This window comes from Bos indicus, chromosome 3, assembly GCF_029378745.1.
Source record: "Bos indicus isolate NIAB-ARS_2022 breed Sahiwal x Tharparkar chromosome 3, NIAB-ARS_B.indTharparkar_mat_pri_1.0, whole genome shotgun sequence".
Taxonomy (NCBI): Eukaryota; Metazoa; Chordata; class Mammalia; order Artiodactyla; family Bovidae; genus Bos; species Bos indicus.
The window spans coordinates 70431052-70455752 of NC_091762.1; the positions used below are offsets into that span (position 1 = coordinate 70431052).

General features: G+C 38.9%; 1 protein-coding gene across 5 annotated transcripts in view; it reads left to right on the plus strand.

Annotated features, from left to right (window-relative positions):
• Nucleotides 1-24374, plus strand: part of ERICH3 (glutamate rich 3) — a 121671-nt gene extending 97297 nt beyond the window's left edge. For all 5 annotated transcript variants that reach the window (XM_019957259.2, XM_070786304.1, XM_070786305.1 and 2 more), the window contains 4 exons: nucleotides 3106-3549; nucleotides 15026-15148; nucleotides 19150-21521; nucleotides 22125-24374. In XM_019957259.2, the coding sequence (XP_019812818.2) occupies nucleotides 3106-3549; nucleotides 15026-15148; nucleotides 19150-21503 (2921 nt within the window). In that variant the 3' untranslated portion in view covers nucleotides 21504-21521; nucleotides 22125-24374. The remainder of the gene's footprint in view (nucleotides 1-3105; nucleotides 3550-15025; nucleotides 15149-19149; nucleotides 21522-22124) is intronic.
• Nucleotides 24375-24701: the final 327 nt, after the last annotated feature.

A 24701-nucleotide genomic window follows, 5' to 3' on the forward strand; every position in this document is an offset into this window, starting at 1 on the left:
GATAGTGAAGGGATTTGGGGTTGATTGAATGTGGAGAGAGACAAGTTAGGGATCCTTCTTAGGAGGTAGAGCTGTGGCACCAAACATGATGGTTTTGGCAGAGGACTTAGGGAATGCGTGCAAGTCAGGTCGCTACCATGGAGACCAAGGGTAAATTCTTAGCATCAGTACCTAAAGGAGCGTTGAAGAGACTAATGGAATTTTGGTAGGAGGCAGTGCATGCTCAGTTGCTCAGTTGTGTCTGACTCTTTGAGATCCCATGGACTGTGTAGCCCACCAGGCTCCTCTGTCCATGGAATTTTCCAGGTAAGAATCCTGGAGTGGGTTGCCATTTCCTACTCCAGGTAGGAGACAGTGAAGTCTCCTAACATGCCTCCAAGACAAATTTTTTCCCTCCTGATGAAAAAAATTACAATTTACATGTCTGCTCTCAAACTTCCTTTATATAAAAATTTTTACATAAAAACTTTATTTCTAAGAGAATAAATAAAATTAGTGTTGAAAATCCCATTCCGTGGCCCTAAAGCACCTTGAGCTTTTTTGTAGGCAAAGCCTCGCCCCAGCATCTGTATGAAGATGAAAATAAGAAATGAGAGTGAAACAAGATTATGCAAGGAGGTTGGAGAGAAATTTGAAAACTGAAATGAGTTTATAAGGGAGGTCAGATAGCCTCGCCATTCATTCTGCTGATCTTTCTTCTCTTAAGGACTGACTCAAAAATGAACCATAGCTCGTTTCAGCCTTTGAAATAAAATAATTAATAGAAGCTGCTAAAGAAAGAGGAGCCTTCATTTTTTAAATTATATGAACAACACTCAGAGCTAAAGGAAATGGCAACCCACTCCAGTGTTCATGCCTGGAGAATCCCAGGGATGGGGGACCCTGGTGGGCTGCCGTCTGTGGGGTCGCACAGAGTCGGACACGACTGAAATGACTTAGCAGCAGCAGCAGCAGAGCCAAAAATGAGCATCTTCATGTCAACATTCAGACGATAGATATGGATATTTTTGGATGTATAACAAGTATCAATATAACATTGTGTCCTAGCTAATTGTGCAGTTAATGAAAACCACTGATCAAACCACTAGCAAACAGGAGTTGTTTTTCTTTTCTTAAAAAAAACAAATGTAAGACACACTGAAGAGAGGGGAGATCATAGTCCCTGAAGTTTCTCAACTAGTACAAATAAGATAGAGAACGTCTGTCCTTGATCGGTACATTCCCTACCGAGAAACAGCACATCTAGATCTTATACAACAGAGATAAAAAATGAGCCGCTGAAGTATGTGACTCCTTTGAGAAATAGTGGTCATCTGGTGCCTGTCAAGGTAGTTGAGTGATAAGAACAAATGGAATTGTACTTAAGGGGTTCTGTTGCTTAAAGGCTTTTTGGAGTTTGTTTTTTACTGCTGGGTAGCATCTCTGAAATCTTTGTGGAGACTCTGATATGTCTCAATGACTACACTTAAAATGCTAAACCTTGTCATGGAGAGCCGTTGGGGCTGGAGGAAAGAGGATAAGAGTAAAGACAGGTATTTCTTCCCTTAAACTCTGCCTCAGCTGCTATAGCCATCTGGGTAGCTGCCAAGCAGAAAAGAAAGAAACAGACAAAAAGAGTCCAGAGCACACAGAGAAGAGAAAACAAGAAAGCTAAGCAGCTTGTAAGTGTGGGCTCTTTCATTTGGAAAATAAAAAAAAGTATTTTGTAAAAAACAATTATAACGTGGATCTATTTGGTTAAAAAAATCAAAGGCAAGTTTGTATTTTTCTGGCCCATGGCAGTGTATGCCGTGACATTGAGGCAGCACATCTTCCTTATAGAGTCAGTGTGTGTGTGACTGTCTTGGAGATACTTTGAAGTGTTTGCAGGTAGCAAATGCTAAACCATTTTTGGCTGTGGTAAGTTTCTAGACTGGGTATCTGTAGCATCACATCAGCATACTTCATAAATCTCCTAGAATCTCTTTTATTGATTCTGTGTGCCCATTTCCAGCTCTGCATCCTCTGTCTTCTTCAGAGGACAGCCCTGTGCTACCGGATTGGCTTCACCCTGAGGCACAAAGAGCTTGAAAGTGCCAAGGAGTTTATGTCCCCCCAGGGTGGCCTGTAGCCATGTCTAACTGGAGCAGAGTGTGTGAGCCCAGAGTCCTCCAGGGAGGAAAAATTTTAATATAATTTAGACTTCAGAGTTTCCCCTGAGTTTGGGCTGAGGCTGAGATGTTGCTTGAAATAGCTCCCTTGATTGACTTCTTCCCTTCCCTTCCCTGCTTCCCCCACGCTGGAAGAACTTCTCCTGGAGCATATTCTCATTTCATCACTTGCCTGTGCATCCTCATCAGCATCTGCTTCTGGGGAACCCGAAAAAAGACATTTCCTTCTACACACACGCATGCGCGTGCACACACACACATGAGCATTATTTCAAAATATTTATTAAGTATCTAGGTATTATGCAAATACAAAGATAACTGATGCTGGGAAAGATTGAGGGCAGGAGGAGAAGGGGGTGACAGAGGATGAAATGGTTGGATGGCATCACTGACTCAGTGGACATGAATCTGAGCAAACTCCAGGAAATGGTGAAGGATAGGAAAGCATGGAATGCTGCACTCCATGGGGTCACAAAGAGTCAGATACATCTGCGTGACTGAACAACAACAATGATGGATATTTTTACTATACTCAGCTACCAGACTATACTAGTATGGTGGGTGTTGCAATAGATAAAAATATAAACTTTATGTACAGAGAATACTGTGGCTACCCAAGATGATAATGAAATAAATGCTTCTGCTGAACAAGTAAAAGATTATTCCATTTCTTCTATAACAAAACAGATAGTTTTTTTCCAATGATATGGCTCTCAAAAAATAAACACTATTTGTTTTCAAATGTGACTTTCTACTAAAAATTTTTACAGACTCACAGATTACATAGATTTTTCTTTATCATGATAAGTATGTGGAATATATGGGAAAAGGGAATCAAATCTACTAAACTATATTTAAAATGTCAATATGATTAATTATGAACGTAATTCCCACAATAATTATTAAATTTCCCCTTATGAAAATACAGTGATATCATCACTTTTATTTTTCATAGATGGAAAAACTGCTTCATCAACCTCATCCAGAAGTCACCCATATTCTAGTTCTAGTGAAGATGAATCTGCAGTGGGGGACCAGGAGACCAACGCTGAAAACAGTCCAGATGAAAGTGTCAGAAGTCCATCTTCTCAAGAGTTGAGTGAAAATGATAAGCCAGGAAAAACCCACCTTCCAACTGAGGATTCTCCAGAAATTGAAGAACAAGAAATAATAAAAACAGATGTGGAGACCAAGCCTCTGCTGATAGAGGAAAATTTGGAGAATGTTCTTGAACAAGAAGCAGAGAAAGGAACTGGAATGATTGCAGAGAGCTTATTTGAGAAGTCCAGGGAACATGTTTCCAAGGAAGAAAAGGAAAAGAGGAAGAGTAAGCTTTGGGAAGAAAGCACTGCTAAGGTGAAGGACAAAAAGGCAGGTCCCCATAGGGTGGATAAAGGTGGTAAGTACGGCCTTTGAGTTGACCTGCCATTGTCCCTGTGCATGGAACCTGATCTTGATCACTGCATTCTGCCAAAGCTTGGGAAATACTGTTGTGATAATGCCGGAAGGATTCAATTTTTTCCTATTTCTCTCTATGTCACATAACCATACATGTATTTTCAGCTTGCTGTTTTCCTTCTACTGCATTTAAAAAATTACTTGATAATTCTTATATAACTTGTCTCCTATTTTCTGTAATTCCTTCCTATGGCAGTTCTATCTCAAAAATCAAATAAAATACATGTCTGAAGGCAAGGGTATGCGTGGCTTCTTAGAGGTTATTTAATATTAGCAATGCTATTTGTTCTTTTCTAAATATGCAGTCATCTGTATATATAGCTAACACTGATAGATGATTTCTATGTAATAGTGCTAAGTACTTAGACAGAGAAACTTGCCTAATCCTCACAATGCTCCAAATCCCCACGAGTTAGGTTCTCTTGTCATTGTCTCTTTTTTTAACAGATGACAAAATTGTGGTTTGGAGAGGTTAAGTAAGATGTCAAGGATCACACAGATAATAAGAAACATTCCTAGAATGTGAATTTAGGGAGAGTGGCTCCAGTTTCTGAACATTTCCTATTGCATCTGTGCAGTAGGAATTTAAAGTTAAATGAAAATTTAAAGATTTCGTAGAAATCTCCGAACTTCATTTTGAGTTGTCTGAAGCTGAGTAACTTTCTGATCCAGGGGTTTCCTGGGTGTATAAGAAGTTCAATGTGACATTGAAAGTCTTAAGACGTGTCCCAGGATAATCAGGCCCTGATACCACAGGCAGTGGAAGGTCTGATACTTTTTTCAACTCTAGGAGGACAGTTAAAGGACTAAGTTGTGTCCTGTGGATAGTTGGCTCTCACATAGCACCCCATGCCTTATATCTCTCCCATCTCTCCATCTATCTTCTCTACCAACATGGTGGGCATTCTTTTTGACTCCGACGTAAAATTTGTTGTCACATTTTAATATTGCTAAAATCCGTCCATGTTTTAAATCTTATGAATACTTTTAATGTCTATAATATTTTTTTAGAAACTTAAAAGCTGTTATTAAACCACTGGGGCCCATATCCAGGAACTGATGTCAAATAGTTATCTTTCCATTCAACCATCATCATTAACCTTCTGCCATGCACCATGATCAACAAGAAATGTGTAAGAGACGGTTTAATTTCAAAAGACCCTGATTCTGGGACAGAACTGAAGGCAGGAGAGAATAGGAACGACAGAGGATGAGATGGTTGGATGGCATCATTGACTCAATGGACATGTGTTTGAGTAAACTCTGGGACTTGGTGACGGACAAGGAGGCCTGGCGTGCTGCAGTCCATGGGGTTGCAAAGAGCCGGACATGACTGAGTGACTGAACTGAACTGAACTGGAGTGGGTTTCATCCACAAAATGTTAAGAGGAAGGCTTGGCATATACATAACTGGACAAGGTCAGTAGTCATGTATAAAAACCAGAGAAAGTACAAATGAAAGTTTCAAAGGAAGAGAAGGCCCATTTGATAAAGAACACTTAGAAAGTTTTCATGAAGGACATATATGAGGACTTTAAAGGTTAGATAGGATTTTGAAGGTGGGATGGAGGAGGATAAAAGCATGCTGAATATGGGGAAGTAGCAAGGGATATTAGCTTAGAATAAGTTAAAAACTCTGATGAACAGTTTGACAAACTTCAGCCCACAGGCTGAATCTGGTCTACCACTTTTCTTTTTGTATTGCCTGTGAGATAATATTTTTTTTGTTTTTAAATGATTGGAAAAAAATCAAAGGAATATATGATAACTCATGAAAATTATATTAAATTCATATTACAGTTCCAGAAAATAAAGTTTCATTGAAAAGAGTCATGCTTATTTATTTACATATTCTCAGTTGCAGCTTTTGCTCTGCAAGAACAGAGTTAAGTAGCTGCAACAGAGACTTTATGACCCACGAAGCCCTCAGGATTCACTGTCTGGCCCTTCACAGAAAAAGTTTGCCAACCTCTGCCCTAGAATTATAACATTAAGACCCCCTACATTTTCAAAATGATTTTAACATATGTGAGTTAGGACTCCTATTAAAATACATTTGAAGCTCTTTAATAAAATAATTCAAAAGTTTGATCTTGGATTTCATTGTTCAATTCTGGTACATGGAATATAATCTAGAATATTTGTACAATTTAGCAAACTGCTGACCCAAAAGGTAGAATGTTAAAGTTCAGTAGCAACATTGACATTATTATTTCATTTATTTCCACATCAGAAAACTAGATTGTTTACTTGGATTTATGAAAGTAGACAGCTTTCTGTAAAATAATCTGCACATAATATGGGCTCTAATTAGGTGATACATGGACTAATAGAAGCATTCAACTAGAATCATGTCACTTGGAAAAAAGTGGGTTTTCCCTCTGGATTTGTGAAATGAAAAGTGTACAGGTTTATTGTTTTTCTCAACTATTATGGGAAATCTGTGTTCTTGACTTGATCAGATCTATAATTTTAAAACATTTTGTTATCTTTTCATTCAAATGGGTTCAACATTAGATGGCAAGGTTTATGACTTTCTTATGATCTAATGTATGAAGAACTATGGCTGGAGGTTAGTGACATATTACAGGAGGCAGTGATCAAGACCACGCCCAAGAAAAAGAAATGCAAAAAAGGCAAAAAGTTTGTCTGACGAGGTCTTACAAATAGCTGAGAAAAGAAGAGACGCTAAAGGTAAAGGAGAAAAGGAAAGATATACCCATTTGAATGCAGAGTTCCAAAGAATAGCAAGGAGAGATAAGAAAGCCTTCCTCAGGAATCAGTGCAAAGAAATAGAGGAAAACAATAGAATGGGAAAGACTAGAGATCTCTTCAAGAAAATTAAAGATACCAAGGGAACATTTCATGCAAATATGGGCACAATAGAAATTATATGAACCTAACAGAAGCAGAAGATATAAAGAAGAGGTGGCAAGAACAGAAGAACTATTCCAAAAAGATCTTCATGACCCAGATAACCACAATGGTGTGATCACTCACCTAGAGCCAGACATCCTGGAGTCTGAAGTCAAGTGGACCTTAGGAAGCATCACTAAAACAAAGCTAGTGGAGGTGATGGAATTCCAGTTGAGATATTTCAAATCCTAAAAGATAATGCTGTGAAAGTGCTACAAAATTTGCTGGCTACTCAATATGCCAGCAAATTTGGAAAACTCAGCAGTGGCCACAGGACTGGAAAAGGTCAGTTTTCATTCCAATCCCAAACAAAGGCAATGTCAAAGAATGTTCAAACTACCACACAATTGCAATCATCTCACATGCTAGTAAAGTAATGCTCAAAATTCTCCAAGCCAGGCTTCGACAGTATGTGAATTGTGAATGTTCCAGATGTTCAAGCTGGTTTTAGAAAAGGCAGAAGAACCAGAGATCAATTTGCCAATATCCATGGATCATAGAAAAAGCAAGAGAGTTACAGAAAAACATCTGCTTTATTGACTACGCCAAAGCCTTTGACTATGTGGATCACAACAAACTGTGGAAAATTCTTCAAGAGATGGGAATACCAGACCACCTGACCTGCCTCCTGAGAAATCTGTTTGCAGGTCAAGAAGAGACAGTTAGAACTGGACATGGAACAACAGACTGGTTCTAAATCGGGAAAGGAGTATGTCAAGTCTGTATATTGTCACCCTGCTTATTTAACTTCTATGCAGAGTACATCATGTGAAAGCTGGGCTGGATGAAGCACAGGGTGAAATCAAGATTACTGGGAGAAATATCAATAACCTCAGATATGCAGATGACACCACCCATATGGCAGAAAGTGAAGAGCTAAAGAGCCTCTTGATGAAAGTGAAAGAGGAGAGTAAAAAGTTGGCTTAAAACTCAACATTCAGAAAATGAAGATCATGGCATCCGGTCCCATCACTTCATGACAGATGGGGAAACAATGGAAACAGTGAGAGACTTTATTTTGGGGGGCTCCAAAATCAGTGCAGATGGTGACTGCAGCCATAAAATTAAAAGACACTTGCTCCTTGGAAGGTAAGCTATGATAAATCTAGACAGCATATTAAAAAGCAGAGATATTGCTTGCCAAAAAAGATCCATCTAGTCAAAGCTATGGTTTTTCCAGTGGTCATGTATGGATGTGAGAGTTGGACTATAAAGAAAGCTGAGCACCGAAGAATTGATGCTTTTGAACTGTGGTGTTGGAGAAGACTCTTGAGAGTCCCTTGAACTGCAAAGAGATCCAACCAGTCTATCCTAAAGGAAATCAGTCCTGAGTATTTATTGGGAAGATCCTGATGCTGAAGCTGAAACACCAATACTTTGGCCACCTGATGCAAAGAACTGAGTCATTGGAAAAGACCCCCATGCTGGGAAAGATTGAAGGCTGGAGGAGAAGGGTAAGACAGAGGATTAGATGGTTGTATGGCATCACCGAGTCAATGGACATGAGTTTGAGCAAGCTCCAGGAGTTAGTGATGGACAGGGAGCCTGGCATGTTCCAGTCCATGGGGTCGCAAAGAGTCGGATACGACCGAGTGACTGAACTGAACTGTATGTATGTACCAGACCTCTTTTGGTGTTTATTTTTCATTAATAGTTTACAAAATAACGTTTAGGAGATTGTGAAAAATGGTCTTCAAAATATCTGTGGATTTATCACACACAAAAATCACTTTCAACATTTGGTCAGGCTTTTTATTTCTAAAGTTAGAGTTTACAAATCTATGTTGTCATAAATTCTATAAAATGTTGTATTTTGCTTTTTATTCCTAACTTTATACCATAAACATTTTTATGTTATTATGTAATCTTCATGAATATGTTTAATGTCTGTGTATTATTCTATCCTGTGTTTTTTTCATAGTTTTACCATTTCCATAAGTTTTTCCCTATTTTCACTACTGTTAATCATACCCTAATATCTTATTGCCTAAGATAATTTAAAATTAACAATTATTTTCTTAGGCTAGTTTCCAAGAAGTTTAATTTCTGGATCAAAGGTAATAGACATTTTAAAGTTTTTGAAAAAAAAATTTTTCTTATAAAAGATTGGTTGAAAAGTTTTCATAACACAGAATAGATGAGAATAAGATGAAAGCTAGGGTTTTCCTTGCCTGGCCTTTTTTCTATTTCCTGAGCAAAAACTGTGGATAAGTATTTTTTTGTGTGCATGATTTCAGAAAAGTTTCTCTCTATATAAACATATCTAAATGCATCATATTATATATTATATATACAGATGTCATTTTTATATGCAGATAGAAACACATTTGTTTTACAAGTTGTTGTTTTTCACTTAACACTATATCTTGAATATCTTTTCATATCTGCATATATAACTGTACTTTTATTCTTATTTACTGTACATTTTATGCCATTGTATTGCCTTAGTATCTTATAACTTTGCAACTTTTCTTAAATATTGCTTTCTGTGTAAGAATTGGTAGATTTGTTTTATGGCCTATTTTCCACAAAGGAATAAAATTTCTGGGTTAGAGAGACCTAAAGGCAGAGAGATTAAAGGACAGTGGAAAATGAGACATTTATAAGCAAAATAGCACAAGGACCTTGTAAAATACTCAGGATAATGTAAAAGAATTATGGCATCAGAACCCCTAAGGATTAGTAGATTAATGACAGTTGAGTACTGATGTTTTTAAAATAAACTCCAGGAAATGATGCAATAAATTTGTAAATATTTAAAATAATAGGTAATGACAGCTATTCTCAAAGTCTTTATATGAGTAAACATTCCTAAGAAAATTTCAGATAAAATAAACCAGGTCTTGAATGCATCATGTGTTATATTGATACCAAGCAGAGAGGTTATGGTGGTTCCTTCTCCTTAATTAAATCTTCAGTTAGGTGGCTGAGGGAGAAAGGGATGGAACCAAAGTTATGTGCTTGAAATGAAGGTCATTTAGGTGACTCTGCTGCAAAACATAGCTTATATAAATTAAACCAGAAGCTAGTGAAGACTGAAATGTGTATATTTTAATATTTTACTTAGCTCCCTGATTAGAACCTTAGGTTGAAATGAAATGGGGGCTGAGATAATGTGTAAAAGATTCTATCTCATTTTGCATAGCACTGAATTAATCATTTTCCACTAGACTTCAAATAAAAATTGTGATTATGTTAAGAACGTCTCTGTGCCAAAAAGTCACACACAATTAATGATGTTTTGTTGTGTCTAACTTAATATAACTTAATCTGAATTGTTTTCACTTATAGCAATGGATAAATTTGTAAAGTACTGCATTTAATGCCTTCATACCTTTCATGTTGATAACATAAAGTGATAGCTTCCTTCTAAGTATTTTATAATATGTCACACTTAATTAGTCCAGTCCACCAAAAAATCAGGTGAATTTATAGAAAAGATAAGTCATATGCAGTGAAGTGGGTAAAGTAAAAGATTATAGTTGCTAGCTACAATGAGATGGTGTCCTTGGGAGTTAATTCAGTATTATAGAGCATAGTGTTATTTAAATGTGTTTAGTTTTCTCTGTTATTTTTAGTTTAAACTGTCTTAATGCATTTTGACACATTGTATTCTCATGGTGGAATAATTTATGTGCCTTAATTTGTGAAGTTAATATAATTTATACATTATGAATATAAATAAAATATTAATAAAGTTTTATATAATGTAAAATGTATATAGAAGTAGGCATTTTATACTTTCATATTTGAATCAGAAGAAGTCATAGTGCTTGGCCAAGTAATATAAACATAAATAGTAGGATTTAAATAAAATGCAATTTTTATCATCATGGACGTGAGTCTGAGTGAACTCCGGGAGTTGGTGATGGACAGGGAGGCCTGGCGTGCTGTGATTCATGGGGTCGCAAAGAGTCGGACACGACTGAGCGACTGATCTGATCTGATCTGAGGCAGGATAGAATGGTCTTGATGAAAGAACAAGAAAATCATGCATTAAGAGTTGCAGTTCTAAATACAATTTCTTTTTTGTTGTTTTTTGTTTGTTTGTTTTTATATTTTATTTTTATTCTGAGTGAATTGTGAAAGCATATAGCTATTTGTTTTCATAGATTCCTTCTGAAATATTTGTTAGGTATCTGTTTATGCCACACTGTTCTCAGTGTGACCGTAACAAAGTGCTTGCCTATATTGAAGTTTATATTCTGGGAAGAGATATGCCCAACAAGTGAAAAACAAACATGTAATGGAGCATATGGGCTAAGTGCTAGCAGAAAAGAAAATCAAGGTAAGGAGATAGAGTGATGGTTTGAGGAAGGGGTAGTATTTTTTAGGGCTGGCCTCTCTCAGTGAGGGGACATTTGAGCAGAGAGGGAAATGAGGTGCAGGGGTCAGTCACTCTGTCATTTGAAGAAGAAGCACAAGAAGCAGAGAGCCCAGCAAATGCAGAGTCTAAATTGGGAGCATAGTTTTTGAGTGAAGAATTTGGAAGGAGGTCATTGTGACAGGAGCAGAATGGACAAGCTGAGAGTGGGAGACGATGAGGCCAGAGGGAAAAAAACTTTTATGCCATTAGGAGGATTTTATTCTGTGATAGGAAGTCACTGGAAAAATCAGAGCATACAAATGACATGAGTGGAAAGTTTTGAAAAGATTATTCTCACCACTGTGTAGAGGATAGACCTTAGCTTTCTGAATCTGTTATCTTTGAACAGGTGTGGTCTTGAGTTGTAATTAATCCTGGGTTTTTGTAAGCCATGTTTCAATGCCAAAGGTAACATATGAACATCTTCACTGTGTAGGTAGATGATGTTAGTTATGAATTTTGTCACGGGGAGTTGCCGGGAAGATAATTGATTGGTGACACAAAAAATGATCAAAGAACAGTCATAGTTTTCAAAGTGACTGGGAACTTGGAATAAACCTGGATATATATTTACTCTGTTTTTATGGCCTTCTTAGGCTCTTAAAATTCAGATAAACAATTCTTGGCAAAACTTTCTTCTGATACAGAACTGCTGGTTTGTTTAGCTTCAAAAGAAGCAGAGGAAAGGGAATGAATTTAGAAAGCTTGCCTACTAATGTTGAAAACCATATCCTTGCCACCACTTTTCAATGACTAAATTATCAAATTTAGAAGGAATTGGTGGAAACTGAGAAGCTGTCAGCAATAGTACAGGGACATAAGACCCCTTATCATTAGAGGTGAAATTATTAATTGACCTCCTTTTTTGAAGAACATAGAGAAACATATATCAAAAGCATCTAAAAGTTATCATGCTCTTTGACCCAATCATTCCAATTCCAGGAATTTATACTGAGGCAATAGTCAGAAATAATAAATTATGATCTGTATTTGAATTAGCTTTATAATCACAAAAAATGGAAACAATTCAACATTTAACACCAGGCAATTGGTCAACCACATTTTAGTAAAACTTTATTAGAATATTCTGTGCAGTTATTGAAGAATAGTTCTTATTAAATGATACATGGAAACGGTCACAATATTTTGCTAAATGAATAAAATGGGATACAAAATGTTATCTATAGATGTAGTAAAGTGAAAAAAAATACTTAGAAACCTGCCAAAATGTTGACTACTAGTTGTTTCTGAATGGTGAAACTAGGATATTGTTGTATTTAGTTGTATTGTCTCTGTATTTTTTTATCGTTATTATTTCAAGCTTCAAGTAGTGAATATGTACTCTTTTCATACTTGGGGAAAATAACATATATTATTTTTAAAATGTTTGTTTTCATAGTAGAAAGCTAATACTGTAATATAATAATATTTTGGTATTTTAAAAATATCTCAAAATATCTTATAACATTTGAGTGGAAAAGATGTTTTCCTATGAAATTCTCTGTATGAGCCTCTTCCATTTTGCTGCAGATGCTATGGGAACTGACAGTTCTCTTTGCTTTTAATGGTCATCTTTATAGCAAGGTGAAGGAGCAGAGCCTTGAGGGATGAAGGGCTAAATAGATAGAGGAAACAGGGCGATGTGTCACACTGCTGACATGGGAGTCTCAGCATGCATGGTCCTCCCTTACAGTAGGTGGGAAATGGTCAAGGTTAGACGCTGGCTGAGGTCTTGCTTTTTAAGTTTCAGTTTCAGAAGAACATCTGAGAAAAAAGTGACCAAGTGAGGCCTTTTCTGATCTTACACCTAATAAATCCTTGATGCTCAGGCCAGTGTCCCATTTTTGCTAAACCTGAATCAGGCAGCACCTAACTGTACAGGCTCTCATCAACTTCCAAAGCCTAACCCTCCTGGGGGAAGCTAGCTGACGTGGGCAAGTGGTGATTACAGTCCTGAGAGAGAAGGACTACAAGCTTCAGGAAATTCTGAGTGAGTCTGTAATTTATAGATTATGCTAGTACTGTTTGGCTTCTTAGAATAGTCTTTTGGTTCAATAGCTGCTAATTGTTTATTTTAGTTATTATTGTAAATCATATAAAATATTTTATTAAGGTAATATTGACACACGACATTATATTAACTTCAGATACACAACATAACGATTCTGTAACTATAGTAAACCATATTTCTTTATAGCTTGTGGACTACTTGGGGAAAAGCCTAGATGTCCTGTTGGCTCTGATGAAACAGAGCTTCAGTAATTGATACCAAATCAGATTCCCCCCCACCCTCCTGTCCTGCCAACCTGTTGCTTAGTGGATCAAGCAGATTTATACACAAAGACCTAAAACACTGTTTATCTAGACTCTCTAGTTAAACAGTGCCAGCATTAGTGTAGTGGGAAAGATGATATCTAACTTATATATACTATGTTATAAAGTTACTAAAATAAAGATTGACTTGGTTTAAAAAAAACAATGATAACCTAATTGTCATGAGTTGATGTCATCTCTAAACTATATTGTTATAAAAAAAAAAAAAACAACCTTTTTGTATTTGGTGGATTGGATGAGTGAGGAAAACTGATGCTCAAAGACTTCTTACAGAAGTCTTCCATATTTTTTCTCTTAATGTAGTTAAGTCATTCCATTTTTTCCCTGAAAGCCATGTGAATCAGATATCTCACTATTTGTTTCCAAACACAGAGGGATGAGTAAGTAACTAACTGCCTCTTAGCAACTCACCTTATATTGAGCAAGGGATCACATTCTAGTTCTGCTTTTTTTGAAGTACAATCTTTGGATCAACTGCATCAGCCTCTCTGAGAGGACAGAAAGCAAGGAAGTAAGAGAAAAGGGAGGCAAGGAAAGAAAGGGAGAGAAAGATAGAGAGGGAGGATATTTTGGAGAAACTATGTTTTTATATAAAAGGGATAATCTAGGTCTAGTATTCTTTTGTGAGCTTTTGTTAACCAGGAAGTGGTGTAATGATAGCTGTCAGAGATTTGGAGACACAGGTCATCAGATGATAAGCAAGGGATGTAGACAGGGTTGTGCCAGAAACTAAAGACAAACTTAACGGATATTACAGGTTGCCTAGAATTATATGAAAATGGGAGATAATACTTGCAATAAACATACTCATCATTTCATCTATTATTATGTATTAGGTGCTTGTGCTTAGTCACTCAGTCATGTCCGACTCTTTGCAACCCCACAGACTGTAACCCGCCAGGCTCTTCTGTCCATGGGGATTCTCCAGGCAAGAATACTGGAGTGGGTTGCCATGCTCTTCTCCAGGGGATCTTCCCAACCCAGGGATCAAACCCAGGTCTCCCTCATTGTAGGCAGATTCTTTACCAACTAAGCCTCCAAGGAAGCCCCATTAGGTGCTTAGGCACTTGTTAATAAGTTAAATATAAACATGTTCTACAGGTATTATTTCATTTAATGCTCCCAATATAATCACTAAGATATCTCTTTTTGACAGATGAGTATACTGAAGTTGAGGCTGAGCCTTAGGCCAAAGAACTTACTCAAGGTGACACAGTTAGTGTGGAACTTGAACTCTTTAGGTCTTTGCATTCCTAAAGCTCAGTGCTAGTAATCAGTGCAGGTAAACAGAAATGTCTACAGCAGCTTTTACTGTCAAATTTATAGGAATTATGCAATATCTTTTCTGCTCTGTCCACATGGAGTGTTGGAGTCACATCACTGAAATATCTACTAACGGACGAAATGCTTATAGTATAGTCAGTCCTGGTAGTTTTAGAGATCTAAAAGAATAGTGATGATTGGGATTATAAAAGCCATAACACGTTTCTAAAAAGGAAAAGGCAACTAAATTCCTTTACAGTCATTTCATTGCATGTGCCTTTGGCAAATCTGTCACTGCTTCTGGCTGTTGCCTTTTTTTTTTTTTTTAATGTAAGTATCTCTTTGCATGGATTTCTTCATGATTTCCTATTTGTTTTCATTTTGAAATCATAGCTTGAGCATTGTTTAATCCTGACATTTTAAAAACAGGATCTTAATGTGAATGCTTTTAATTAACCCCACTTGCTGCTGTTTCATTTACAATGTTTCCTTGACCTGTTTTTAATACCTTTTGGTATTTTATGTGGTCTCCAATCAGTTGAACAGGTAGTAGCTGAAGCTGTGGACTCTAGCCTCCACTGCCACTATGACTCCAAGGCTGGTGTTAGCAGCACAGAAGGAGAGGAACTCTCAAGGAAGCTGGAGACTGACACAGGTGCAGGTAAGGGTGCATCATTACCTAGGAAAGATCTTCAGAAAGCCTCTGCAAAAGGCAGTGCCATTTCCATCTTTCATCTTCTTATCCTTCTTTCCATCTTTATTTTCTTTTTGACCAGTGAATGTGATGGCAGGAGGTGGTTGAGCGGCATTAAGGGGAGCTTTGGAGCTGACATCAGATATGAAAGTTATCATTCTTTTTTTGAAAACATTGGTGCCTAGAGTTTGTTTTTTTAAAAAGGATTTCAGATAATAAAAAAGGACTGCAAATAACAGAAAATATTGGTAGGGATTTTCAGACCAATATTATTTCTTAGCATGTCTCCCAGTTAGGTGGATGTGCCTAACTGACCCATTGGAGACTTGAAGAGCCCAGACACATTTCATGGTGATTTATTTGAACTCCTTATTTTTTAAAATTAGGCAAGAATTCATTGCCATCAGCAAATGACCTGGCTTTTGATGATGAGTATTCCAGCTGCAGGAGTGCCTATTAGAGTGACTCAACAGACCATGACACATATATATCTAGTCACACAGCCTGTGTCCTTGAAATCAGGTTTCCCTGTATTTAGTAAATAATTTTTTTAAAATAGCCCGATTTAAATACATGTATGTGTGTGTGGAAGTAGGGGGAGGGAGAGGGGGCTTCATTGTGTTCATCATGTGGTCACATTACCCCCCACATCCAATTTTTAATGATGGGCATCAAGCCCTCTAAGGTATTTGAGATTTTACTCTATTTTCAAGCAGACAAATTAGCCAGTTTCACAGATGCATTAGAAGATACAAGATTCCTGGCTCAGAGAAAAAGGACTTTGTTACTCAAGGCAAATAGTAGCAGCCAGATGATTTGCACTTAGGCTGGCTCCCTGAGCTCAAGTTCCCCCAGGGAACGTGGAGAGGGCCAGGTGACACCTGAACTTGAGTGGACTGAGTTGCAGAAGGACTCTGGGCTTCAAGAACCCAAGTCTTTCATAGTGGACATTCAACCAGAGGAGTTCTAACATACCTCCTCAACAATGCAGGCAGAGTAGTTGTTGTCTATTAAATCTGATTCAAGCAAGAAAATATCACATATTGTATGCAGTGAGAGGGGAATGTGGAAGGAAGATTTGTTAGGGCTCTCTGTGTGCCAGGCACTGTGCCAAGCATTTTATGGTTTGTTCTTACAAAGATTCTGTGACTTAAGGATTGCTATTATCGCTTTATGGATAAGAGAATGAAGGCTTAGAGATATGTTTCCCAAGTTCACACAATTATGTGGCAGAGCTGGTATTCTCACCCAGATCTGTCTGACTCCCAAGTACACCAGTCACTAAATCAAATTGCCCCTGTTTTTGAATATTGCTTGGTTTCTTATATTCATTATTTTTTTTTCCAAAAGCCCATGAGGTTACTAGCAAAAACACATCATGTTTTTGTATTGATATTTCTTAGAAGGGCTTCAATTACGCTTTCTCCCTTGCTTCAGGAATGTCATGTCTGACTGCCCTATGAGTGTGTGTGTGTGTGTGTGTGTGTGTGTGTGTGTGTAATAACTCAGCTAGATGCCACTAGCACTTTTTCTCTGAGAATTTAGGCACAATATATTATTACATAGTGGCTAGGCAATTTTATTACCCTGCTGTATTCCTGAATGTGCTTTAATTAATCCATAAATTTAGAGGTCAACTTAGCAAAACAGAGGACTTTCCTTAAATGTTTTTTATAACTGACTATTGAAGTATACTTTCATGCAGGAATTTGAATAGTAATAGATATACTATTAAAGAGACTTGGTATGTTGTTTCTCATGGCTTTCATTTAATTTTGTTTTAAATCTAGTAATCTGTAAGGAAATAAAACAAACCATATTCTTTCAGGTGAACTGGCTCCATGGAAGCCCATTTGGCTCTACATTTAATATAATAAATAGCTGCTGTGGTATGCTGAGGACCTCCTATAAAAGTTAACAGCACCCTACTTATAGACCTGAGGTTTCTGTTGTGCTGTGTGCTTAGTTGCGTCTGACTCTTTGCGACCCCAAGGACTGCAGCCCCCCGGGCTCCTCTGTCCATGGGGATTCTCCACGCAAGAATACTGGAGTGGGTTGCCATGCCCTCCTCCAGGGGATCTTCCCAACCCAGGGAGATTGAACCCAGGTCTCCTGCATTGCAAGTGGGCTTCTTTACTGACTGAGCCACCAGGGAAGCCCCAAAAAACTGGAGTGGGTTTAGCTTATCCCTTCTCCCGGGGAAGTTTCTGTTACTCCTTTGAATGAATATATCAAAAGTTACCTTCCAAATACATTTTTAAAGGGAAATTTATATCAGCTGTTATTGTCTAACTTCATAATAGCTTGTTTTAATAGCTGGTAAGGGGCCAAGAGGAGGAACAAAGGACAGCCATGTGTGGTGTTAGGAGAGGAACTGCAGTTATAGGACAGTCCCAGATGGAGTAACAGAGTAAGGATGAAGTGAGTAAGATCAGGGCTTTCAGTTTCTGGGAGATTGTTGGTGATGGGGTAGGGGTGAGATGGTTAGCCAAAAGGGCAAGCAAGAGAAAACCATGAGGAAGACACACTTGCCTACATTATACATTTATACCATTTGGAAGTCGGCATCCTGGCATTATAACTTATTTTGTAGAATCTATTCCAGTGTCCTCTACAAACAAAGAAGATTAGATTGATAGAAAGCATTGAGAGGACCATTTGAGAAGCTCTAATCTCCCTAAGTATTATTCTGCAGTTGAAAATTTTAAATGATTTGGCCTTTGGTCTGGAATGCTTTTATTTATTTTGCGTGGATCACTGTAACAGAAATGCACATATTTGCTAAAGGATAAGAAATCTATCTGGAGCCTTTTAAGAAACACACTGAACTTATATTTATTGAAGTATGATAGCTAACACACCCAGATTTGCAGGAAAGTATGGATGAGAAACTTATGAAATGCTTCAAGTAGGTTATTTATGTTGAAAATTGTCCCAGACTACAAAGTCCTGTCTTGCTCTGTGATCCTCTTTTGCCAAAGGCAAATCAAATTCTGAAGGTAGAGGGGAGGTATTTTGACCTACAACACAAATTTGTATCTATAGTAAAAAGTCTTACCTTGAGCTACGAAGTTATTTGATGACTAAATTTAGATATAGTAGCTTTAATGGGCAGAGAAGGCAATGGTACCCCACTCAAGTACTCTTGCCTGGAAAATCTCATGGATGGTGGAGCCTGGATGGCTGCAGTCCATGGGGTCGCTGAGGGTCGGATACGACTGAGGGACTTCACTTTGACTTTTCACTTTCATGCATTGGAGAAGGAAATGGCAACCCACTCCAGTGTTCTTGCCTGGAGAATCCCAGGGATGGGGGAGTCTGGTGGGCTGCCGTCTATGGGGTCGCACAGAGTCGGACACGACTGTAGTGACTTAGCAGCAGCAGCAGCTTTAATGGGAGCAATGTATGGGATAATGATCAGTTCATATTGTATTATGATTCTGTTGCTAAATGCTCACATGAGTACAAGAAACCTAGGCTGAGAACAAGCATATTATGGTCCTGTAGGGAACAATGATTGCTAAAATGAAATCCTCACTATTTTCCTTGTTGCATAATTTTTTCTGCAAGTCCTAATATTTCATTTGAAAGTGGGATATATGTATGTGTGTATGGGGTGTGTGTGTGTGTATAAGAAAGAGAGGGAGGGAGAGAGATTTTATTATTCTAAGGCATGGATTTTTTTGTTTGTTTGTTTTCAACAGTTCTGATGTTCAATTTCCTTTAATATCAATGTGTGTCCATTAAATTTGATAGCTCTTTTTTTTTTCTTTTTTCATCACGAAAAGCCATTATTAAATCATGGTACATGTTACAGCTGATGGAATCCTAGAGTTGAGGAAATGAAATATAATATCAGTAGCACCTTGATATTATACATAAATATCTCTTATGTATAGAAAATTATATGTAATGTCTCCTCCTGCACTTTGATTAAAGTAACCTTGATTTCTAACCTTATTTTATAGCACTGGATAGGAATCTAGTGGTGGAGGAAAGGACTGTACTCAGCTCAAACAAGAAATCCAAGCAAGTTGCATCAGAAGAGCATACCCTGGAGACAAAAGAAGCAGTGGAGGAAGGTGAAAGTCCTCAACACAGGAATGCTGACACAGAAGGAAAAGGGGATACAGCACAGCAGGGAAAAGCCGGGGTTAATGAGGTTCCCTCGGGGCAGGGGAAGCCAAAAGTAGAACAGCTGGCATTAGTAGGACAGTTTACGGAGCAAAGAGAGCTCTCTCAGGGCATAGCAGTTGAGGCAGAGGCAGAAGCAGAAGGGGATAGAAGGCAGGATAAAGAAGGGTTAGGTGCCAGAGAAGGAGAAGCAGCAAAAGACTCTGGAGGTCTGAATGAAGGTGAGGCTGCTGAGGCACGGGCCCTGATGCAAACAGTGCTGGAGACGGAGCAGGCAGCTTCTGAAGGTGGGCAGGCTTCAGAGAGGGCAGTGCTGGCAAGCCAGGCAGCAGCTCTGAACTCAGGGTGTGCTCAGGAGACAGCGGCTCTAAGAGAGGCAGTGAGGCCAGAGAAGGGAAAGTCTGAGAGCGCGGCTGTGAGTGCAGTTGGGTCTGCAAAGCTGGGCATGGAGGACAGTGAAGAGGAAGCATGTACAGACCTAGAGGACAGGGGACCCATGGAAGACGCTACATCTGACAGAGAGGAGGGTTTAGAAGAGGCAATGCTGGGGCGAGACGAGCCGACCAAAGAGAGAGAGGCAGTCACAGGAATGGAGACACCTTTGAGCTCCTCCACTTCTGAGAAGGTTGAGGCTACTCAGATGGGGAGTTCAGTGGACAGCCTGGAAGGACTTCGTAAGGACCAGGTGGAAAAGGAGGGGATGGTGATGGAGTCAGAGTCTAATACAGATGATGATAGGAAAGAAATGTTACCTGAGGAATTAGACTCAGAAACGAGAGACAAGAGGAAAGCTGAGAGTTCAAAAACACCTCTGGGGGAAACTGAATCTGAGAGAGAAGAGGTGACAAGGGCAAAGGTGCTTCAGGATGAAGACACTTTAGAAGAGGAACAAAATCATAAAGGGAAAGCAGGGGAACCTGTGCAGGAAGAAAGACCAGAGGAAGAGACACAAGCCTCCCCAAATGAAACGGAGTGTGATGCCGAGGGTGAAGCAGCCGTGGTGGCATCTGAGGTGACTGAAGACGCAGGGCAACAAGGAGAGGACTCACTGAGAGACCAGGAGGTAGACATGTTTGAAGCGGCCCCTGGATTTGAAAATTCCCTAGAAAACACAACGGTTTGGGGGAAAGGGGAAGGAAGGAAAGGGAGAGATGCCGGAACCACAGAGCACAGAGGCTCAACAGAGCTGCTCTTTAGTGAGAATGTGTCCCACGAAGAGCAGGAAGAGGAGTCTACCCCTGCAGGAGAGAGGGTGTCAGGAGCCCCTGAAACCAAGTCCACAGGGAGAGCGCAGACTCCCAGGGGTGCAGGTGAGGCCCAGGGGTCTGCAGCCAAAGATCAACACATGGTCACCAACCAGGAGGGGAGGAATAAAGACGGGCCTTTACAGGGGCCAGAGGGAGTAGCCATCACAGCCTTGATCCAAGATGTTCCTGAGGGAGATTCCATGATGGCAGGAAAACTCAGTGAAGTGATGGATGAGATTGCAGAGGAGGAGGTGGATAAAGAGTGCACGCTGGGGACAGGAGTGCCGAAGAACGGGGCCCCTAAGGGGGACGGGAGCGCGCATGGCGTGGTTATGACTGTGGAAGATCCCCATCAAGGAGGAGGAGCATCAGAAGAAGTTGCAGAGAGGGAGGACGATTCTGCTGAGGGGAAAATAGAAGCAAATAAAGTCTCCTCCTTTTCAGATGTTGCTGGGGAGGAAGCTTGGCACACAGTGGATGAGATGCCAGGAGAAACAGCAGCTGCAGAGAAGGTGGCTGTAGAGGGGATAGTGCTGAGCGGGGAGGATGTACCAGTGGCAGAGGAGATGACTGCGATTTCGGCATTGGAGGCTGAGGTTGAGGCTCCAGAGGAACCTTTTAACCTGGAAGGGAAGGTTCCAAAGCCAGGGCCAGCTGGGGAGGCAGAGAAGGCTGAAACAACCCTAGGGGCTGAGTCTGAGTTGGTGGGGGAGGAGGCAGGGAAGGGGAGTCCTGATGGGGAGCAGGAGTCAGGGGAAGCTGAAGAATTTAGACTAGAATTATCCCAAGAGAGCGGGTCAGAGGCCAGGAGAGAGAGTCCACAGGATGCAGAAACACTTTTTGAAAAGCTCAACTGCAGGGAAATCCAAGAGAAGCAAGAGCTTTCTGTGCAAAGAGGAAGTGAGGACCTGGATGTTTCCTTGAGTCCGGGGAAAGCCTAAGAGACTTCATGGCTGATGGTGAGTTTAAGCTCAACCTGTTTGTAGGATTACACAGATATCCCACCTGGGGTCTCTTCTCCTGTGGGCTGTCTCATCCCTTTATCAGTGCCTGCACACACAGGCTTCAGTTCCAGGGGCTGCTGAGCCCATCAGGATAGGGGCTGGGTGAGATGGACAGGCAAACCAGAGGCATACAGGGACGCATTTCTACCCCCTGTACAACTCTAAATCCCAGCCTCTGCCTTTGCAAATACAGCTCTCAAGCAGTGAGATCCTCCTCCTCTCCCTTACAGGGCTGGGAAGATGGATACAGAGGAGAGCGTGTGCCATGGGGACAAAAGGAAAAAGGCTTACTTTGCCTTTATATGGGCTCTCTGTCTTCATTTCTGAAGTTCTGTGAAGTTTAATAAATATATATAGCATAAATTAGTAAAATATATTAAAATATTTGAAGCCTGTTAAAAAAATATATCTGTAAAATACTGATGATGTAACTAAAGACCAAAATTATTTCTAGCATTTCCTTGTGTTTCTACTATTTGCATGATGTGTACTTAATGCCTGGTTTCTACTATTCTGAGTGATTATATTCATAGTTCTACCCTTTTTATTGTCTTTCAGGATATTTTCAAGACGTCTTCCAGAAGACTTGGAGTGGAGGAGAAGGATTCACCTGAATATCTCACCAGGACTTTTTTTTTTTAATCCCTGTGCTTGTCTGAGCGATTCCCAATCTGCCAGCTGGTCTGTAGCACCTCATGCACCTTGAGAAGAGGTGCTCAGCTCCTTCCTAGAGTGCTGGTTTCTGATGGAGGACTGGAAGGCTCTTACCTAATTCTACACAGTTAACATGTCTATATTCAAATCAAACTTATCATTTTCAAAAGCTTGACTCTTACCAAAGATTACCCGAAAGGCCCAGTCCTGATATCTGGGGTTTCTTTAAATTCCTATTTATTTAAAATCACATATTAGTCCCAGCTTCATACATGAGCATTTGATTTAAAATCTTTGGCTTTGTCTGTGAAAATGAGCTCTAAATGTTCTTCCAGGTACCTTCAGTGCTAAAGATTGTTCCAGACCTGTAAGTCCTTCCAGAAAAGGGTTCCATGGCATGTTTATTTACTTATAAATAGTCTATTATGCCATAGTAGAATAGTATATTTCTATTTATGCCAGATCAGTAATTTAATGTCTAAATCTTATTTCAAAATGCCCTTTCTTTTTGCATGTTTCTATAGTCTTGCTTTCTGAGGTGAACAGGTAAATGCTTGCAGCATTTTATCCTTGAGGGACTTATTTATAGGGCCACTCAAATTAAATTAATGTAGTAAATAATTTAGCCGAGTAAAATGAGTAACAATCATTATAGCAGGTAAACATTGCACATCAGCCTGTATGCCAACATGCTAGACTCTAGACTGGTTGGTATCATTCAGTGGAAAAGAAACTTGGATTAAATTAGCATGCTGCTCACCTTCCCAGGTTCTGTTATTTCAAACCTGTGAAACTAACCCTGCAGTGCACTGCAAATCAACGGTCATGACTGCTTTCTAAATTACCCCTGCCCCCCGTATCACTAGAAATAGTTGTGTAGCTGTGTCTCTTGGGGATTTCAATTTCCCTGTGACATCTCTGTTCATACACCGGTGTCCCGAAGGGTGCATATGTTTGGCTATCTTTTCATTACGTAAGGAGGTGAAAGAAGATGTCCTAAAGCAGTGATTCTCCAGTTACACTACACATTAGACTTTCATGGGGCACTTTCATGAATGAATCAATCCTTGATCCTACCCCAAGGATTCAGATCTAATTAGTTTTAGATAGGTGTAGGCATTAGTTTTTTGTTTTGTTGTTTTAATTTTTCAGTTGATTTTACTATGTAGAAAAAGTTGAGAATTGCTTCCCTAATCATTATACAGTCCACACTGGTTGCCCTATGTCCCTAAAAATCAGGCATATTATCTTTATTTTTTTTTATCTTTAGAGGTGTGTTTCATTTTAATAAAGGAGTCATTCAGTGATCAAAGGTATTAATATAATGGACCAGTGGTTTGCAAAATGCGGCCTTGATCAGGATATCAGCATTACCCAGAACTGTTCCAAATACAAATTCCTGCCTTCGTCTCATACCTATTAAATTGGAAACTCTGTGGGTGGGGCAGAGCAATTGGTGTTTTAACAAGCCCTCTGGGTAATTCTGATGTACACTATAGTCTGAAAACTGCTGTCACGGACTATTGATTGTATTGAAGATTAGTCTCAGTTGGAAAATGGATTGCAGAGGTATTGTGAACTTTGTCTCTTTCTGTCTCTTCTACCCTCTGTGTCTCTTCTCTCTTTTCACTTGAGGAAATGATGGTCACTATAAAAGTGATGACCTCAACTTTAAACTCATTTTTATTATGACTGTAATGATATATATGTGAAATCCTTCAGCCCACCCCCTTTTAAGGATGAACATCACTCATGGCACATCATAGATCTCCACTGTCTTACATTATAAAATAGGTTTCCTCTCCATTATATCCAATTTCATTTATTGCTAAGCTGCGTTTGTGTGGAGTTCTACAGTATTTTTTCTCTGATCTCAACCTCATTGCTACAGAGCACTTTGAATACATAGCACCTTATGGGAGAGATTATGAACTTGTTAATTCCATTGAAGAATTCATTTTGTACAATGTGCTAAATGGAAATTGCATTGGATTATTTTATATTTAACACATTCCATCAAAACACTTTCTGTAAAATTATCCTACAATCTGCATGTGGGTTTAACTGTGAAATTCAGTGTTGTGATAGTTCAATGAAGTGAATTCTTTCTCTGAAAATACTATGTTGATAAAATTATTTATGTGTTCAACTGAACTGATTTTTTCCCTAGTTTCATTATTAAAAGCATAAATAAACAGTTTCATTATTAAAAGCATAAATAAACCATATGTATATATATGACATAAATGATCCTTTATAAGTAAGACTAGACTTCTAAAATCTTCTTTGTCATTTCCTTAAAATTTAAACTCCACAAAGTAGAGCAGAGAGAATTATTTTCATTGGTCTGTATTTTTGAGTATATGTATTTACATTCACTCTACATTCACATATGTCTTTCACATATATGTAATAATGTCAGAGAGGAAAATTGTTATCACTATTTCATAGATAAGCAAAAAGAAGTTCAATTAAGTGGCT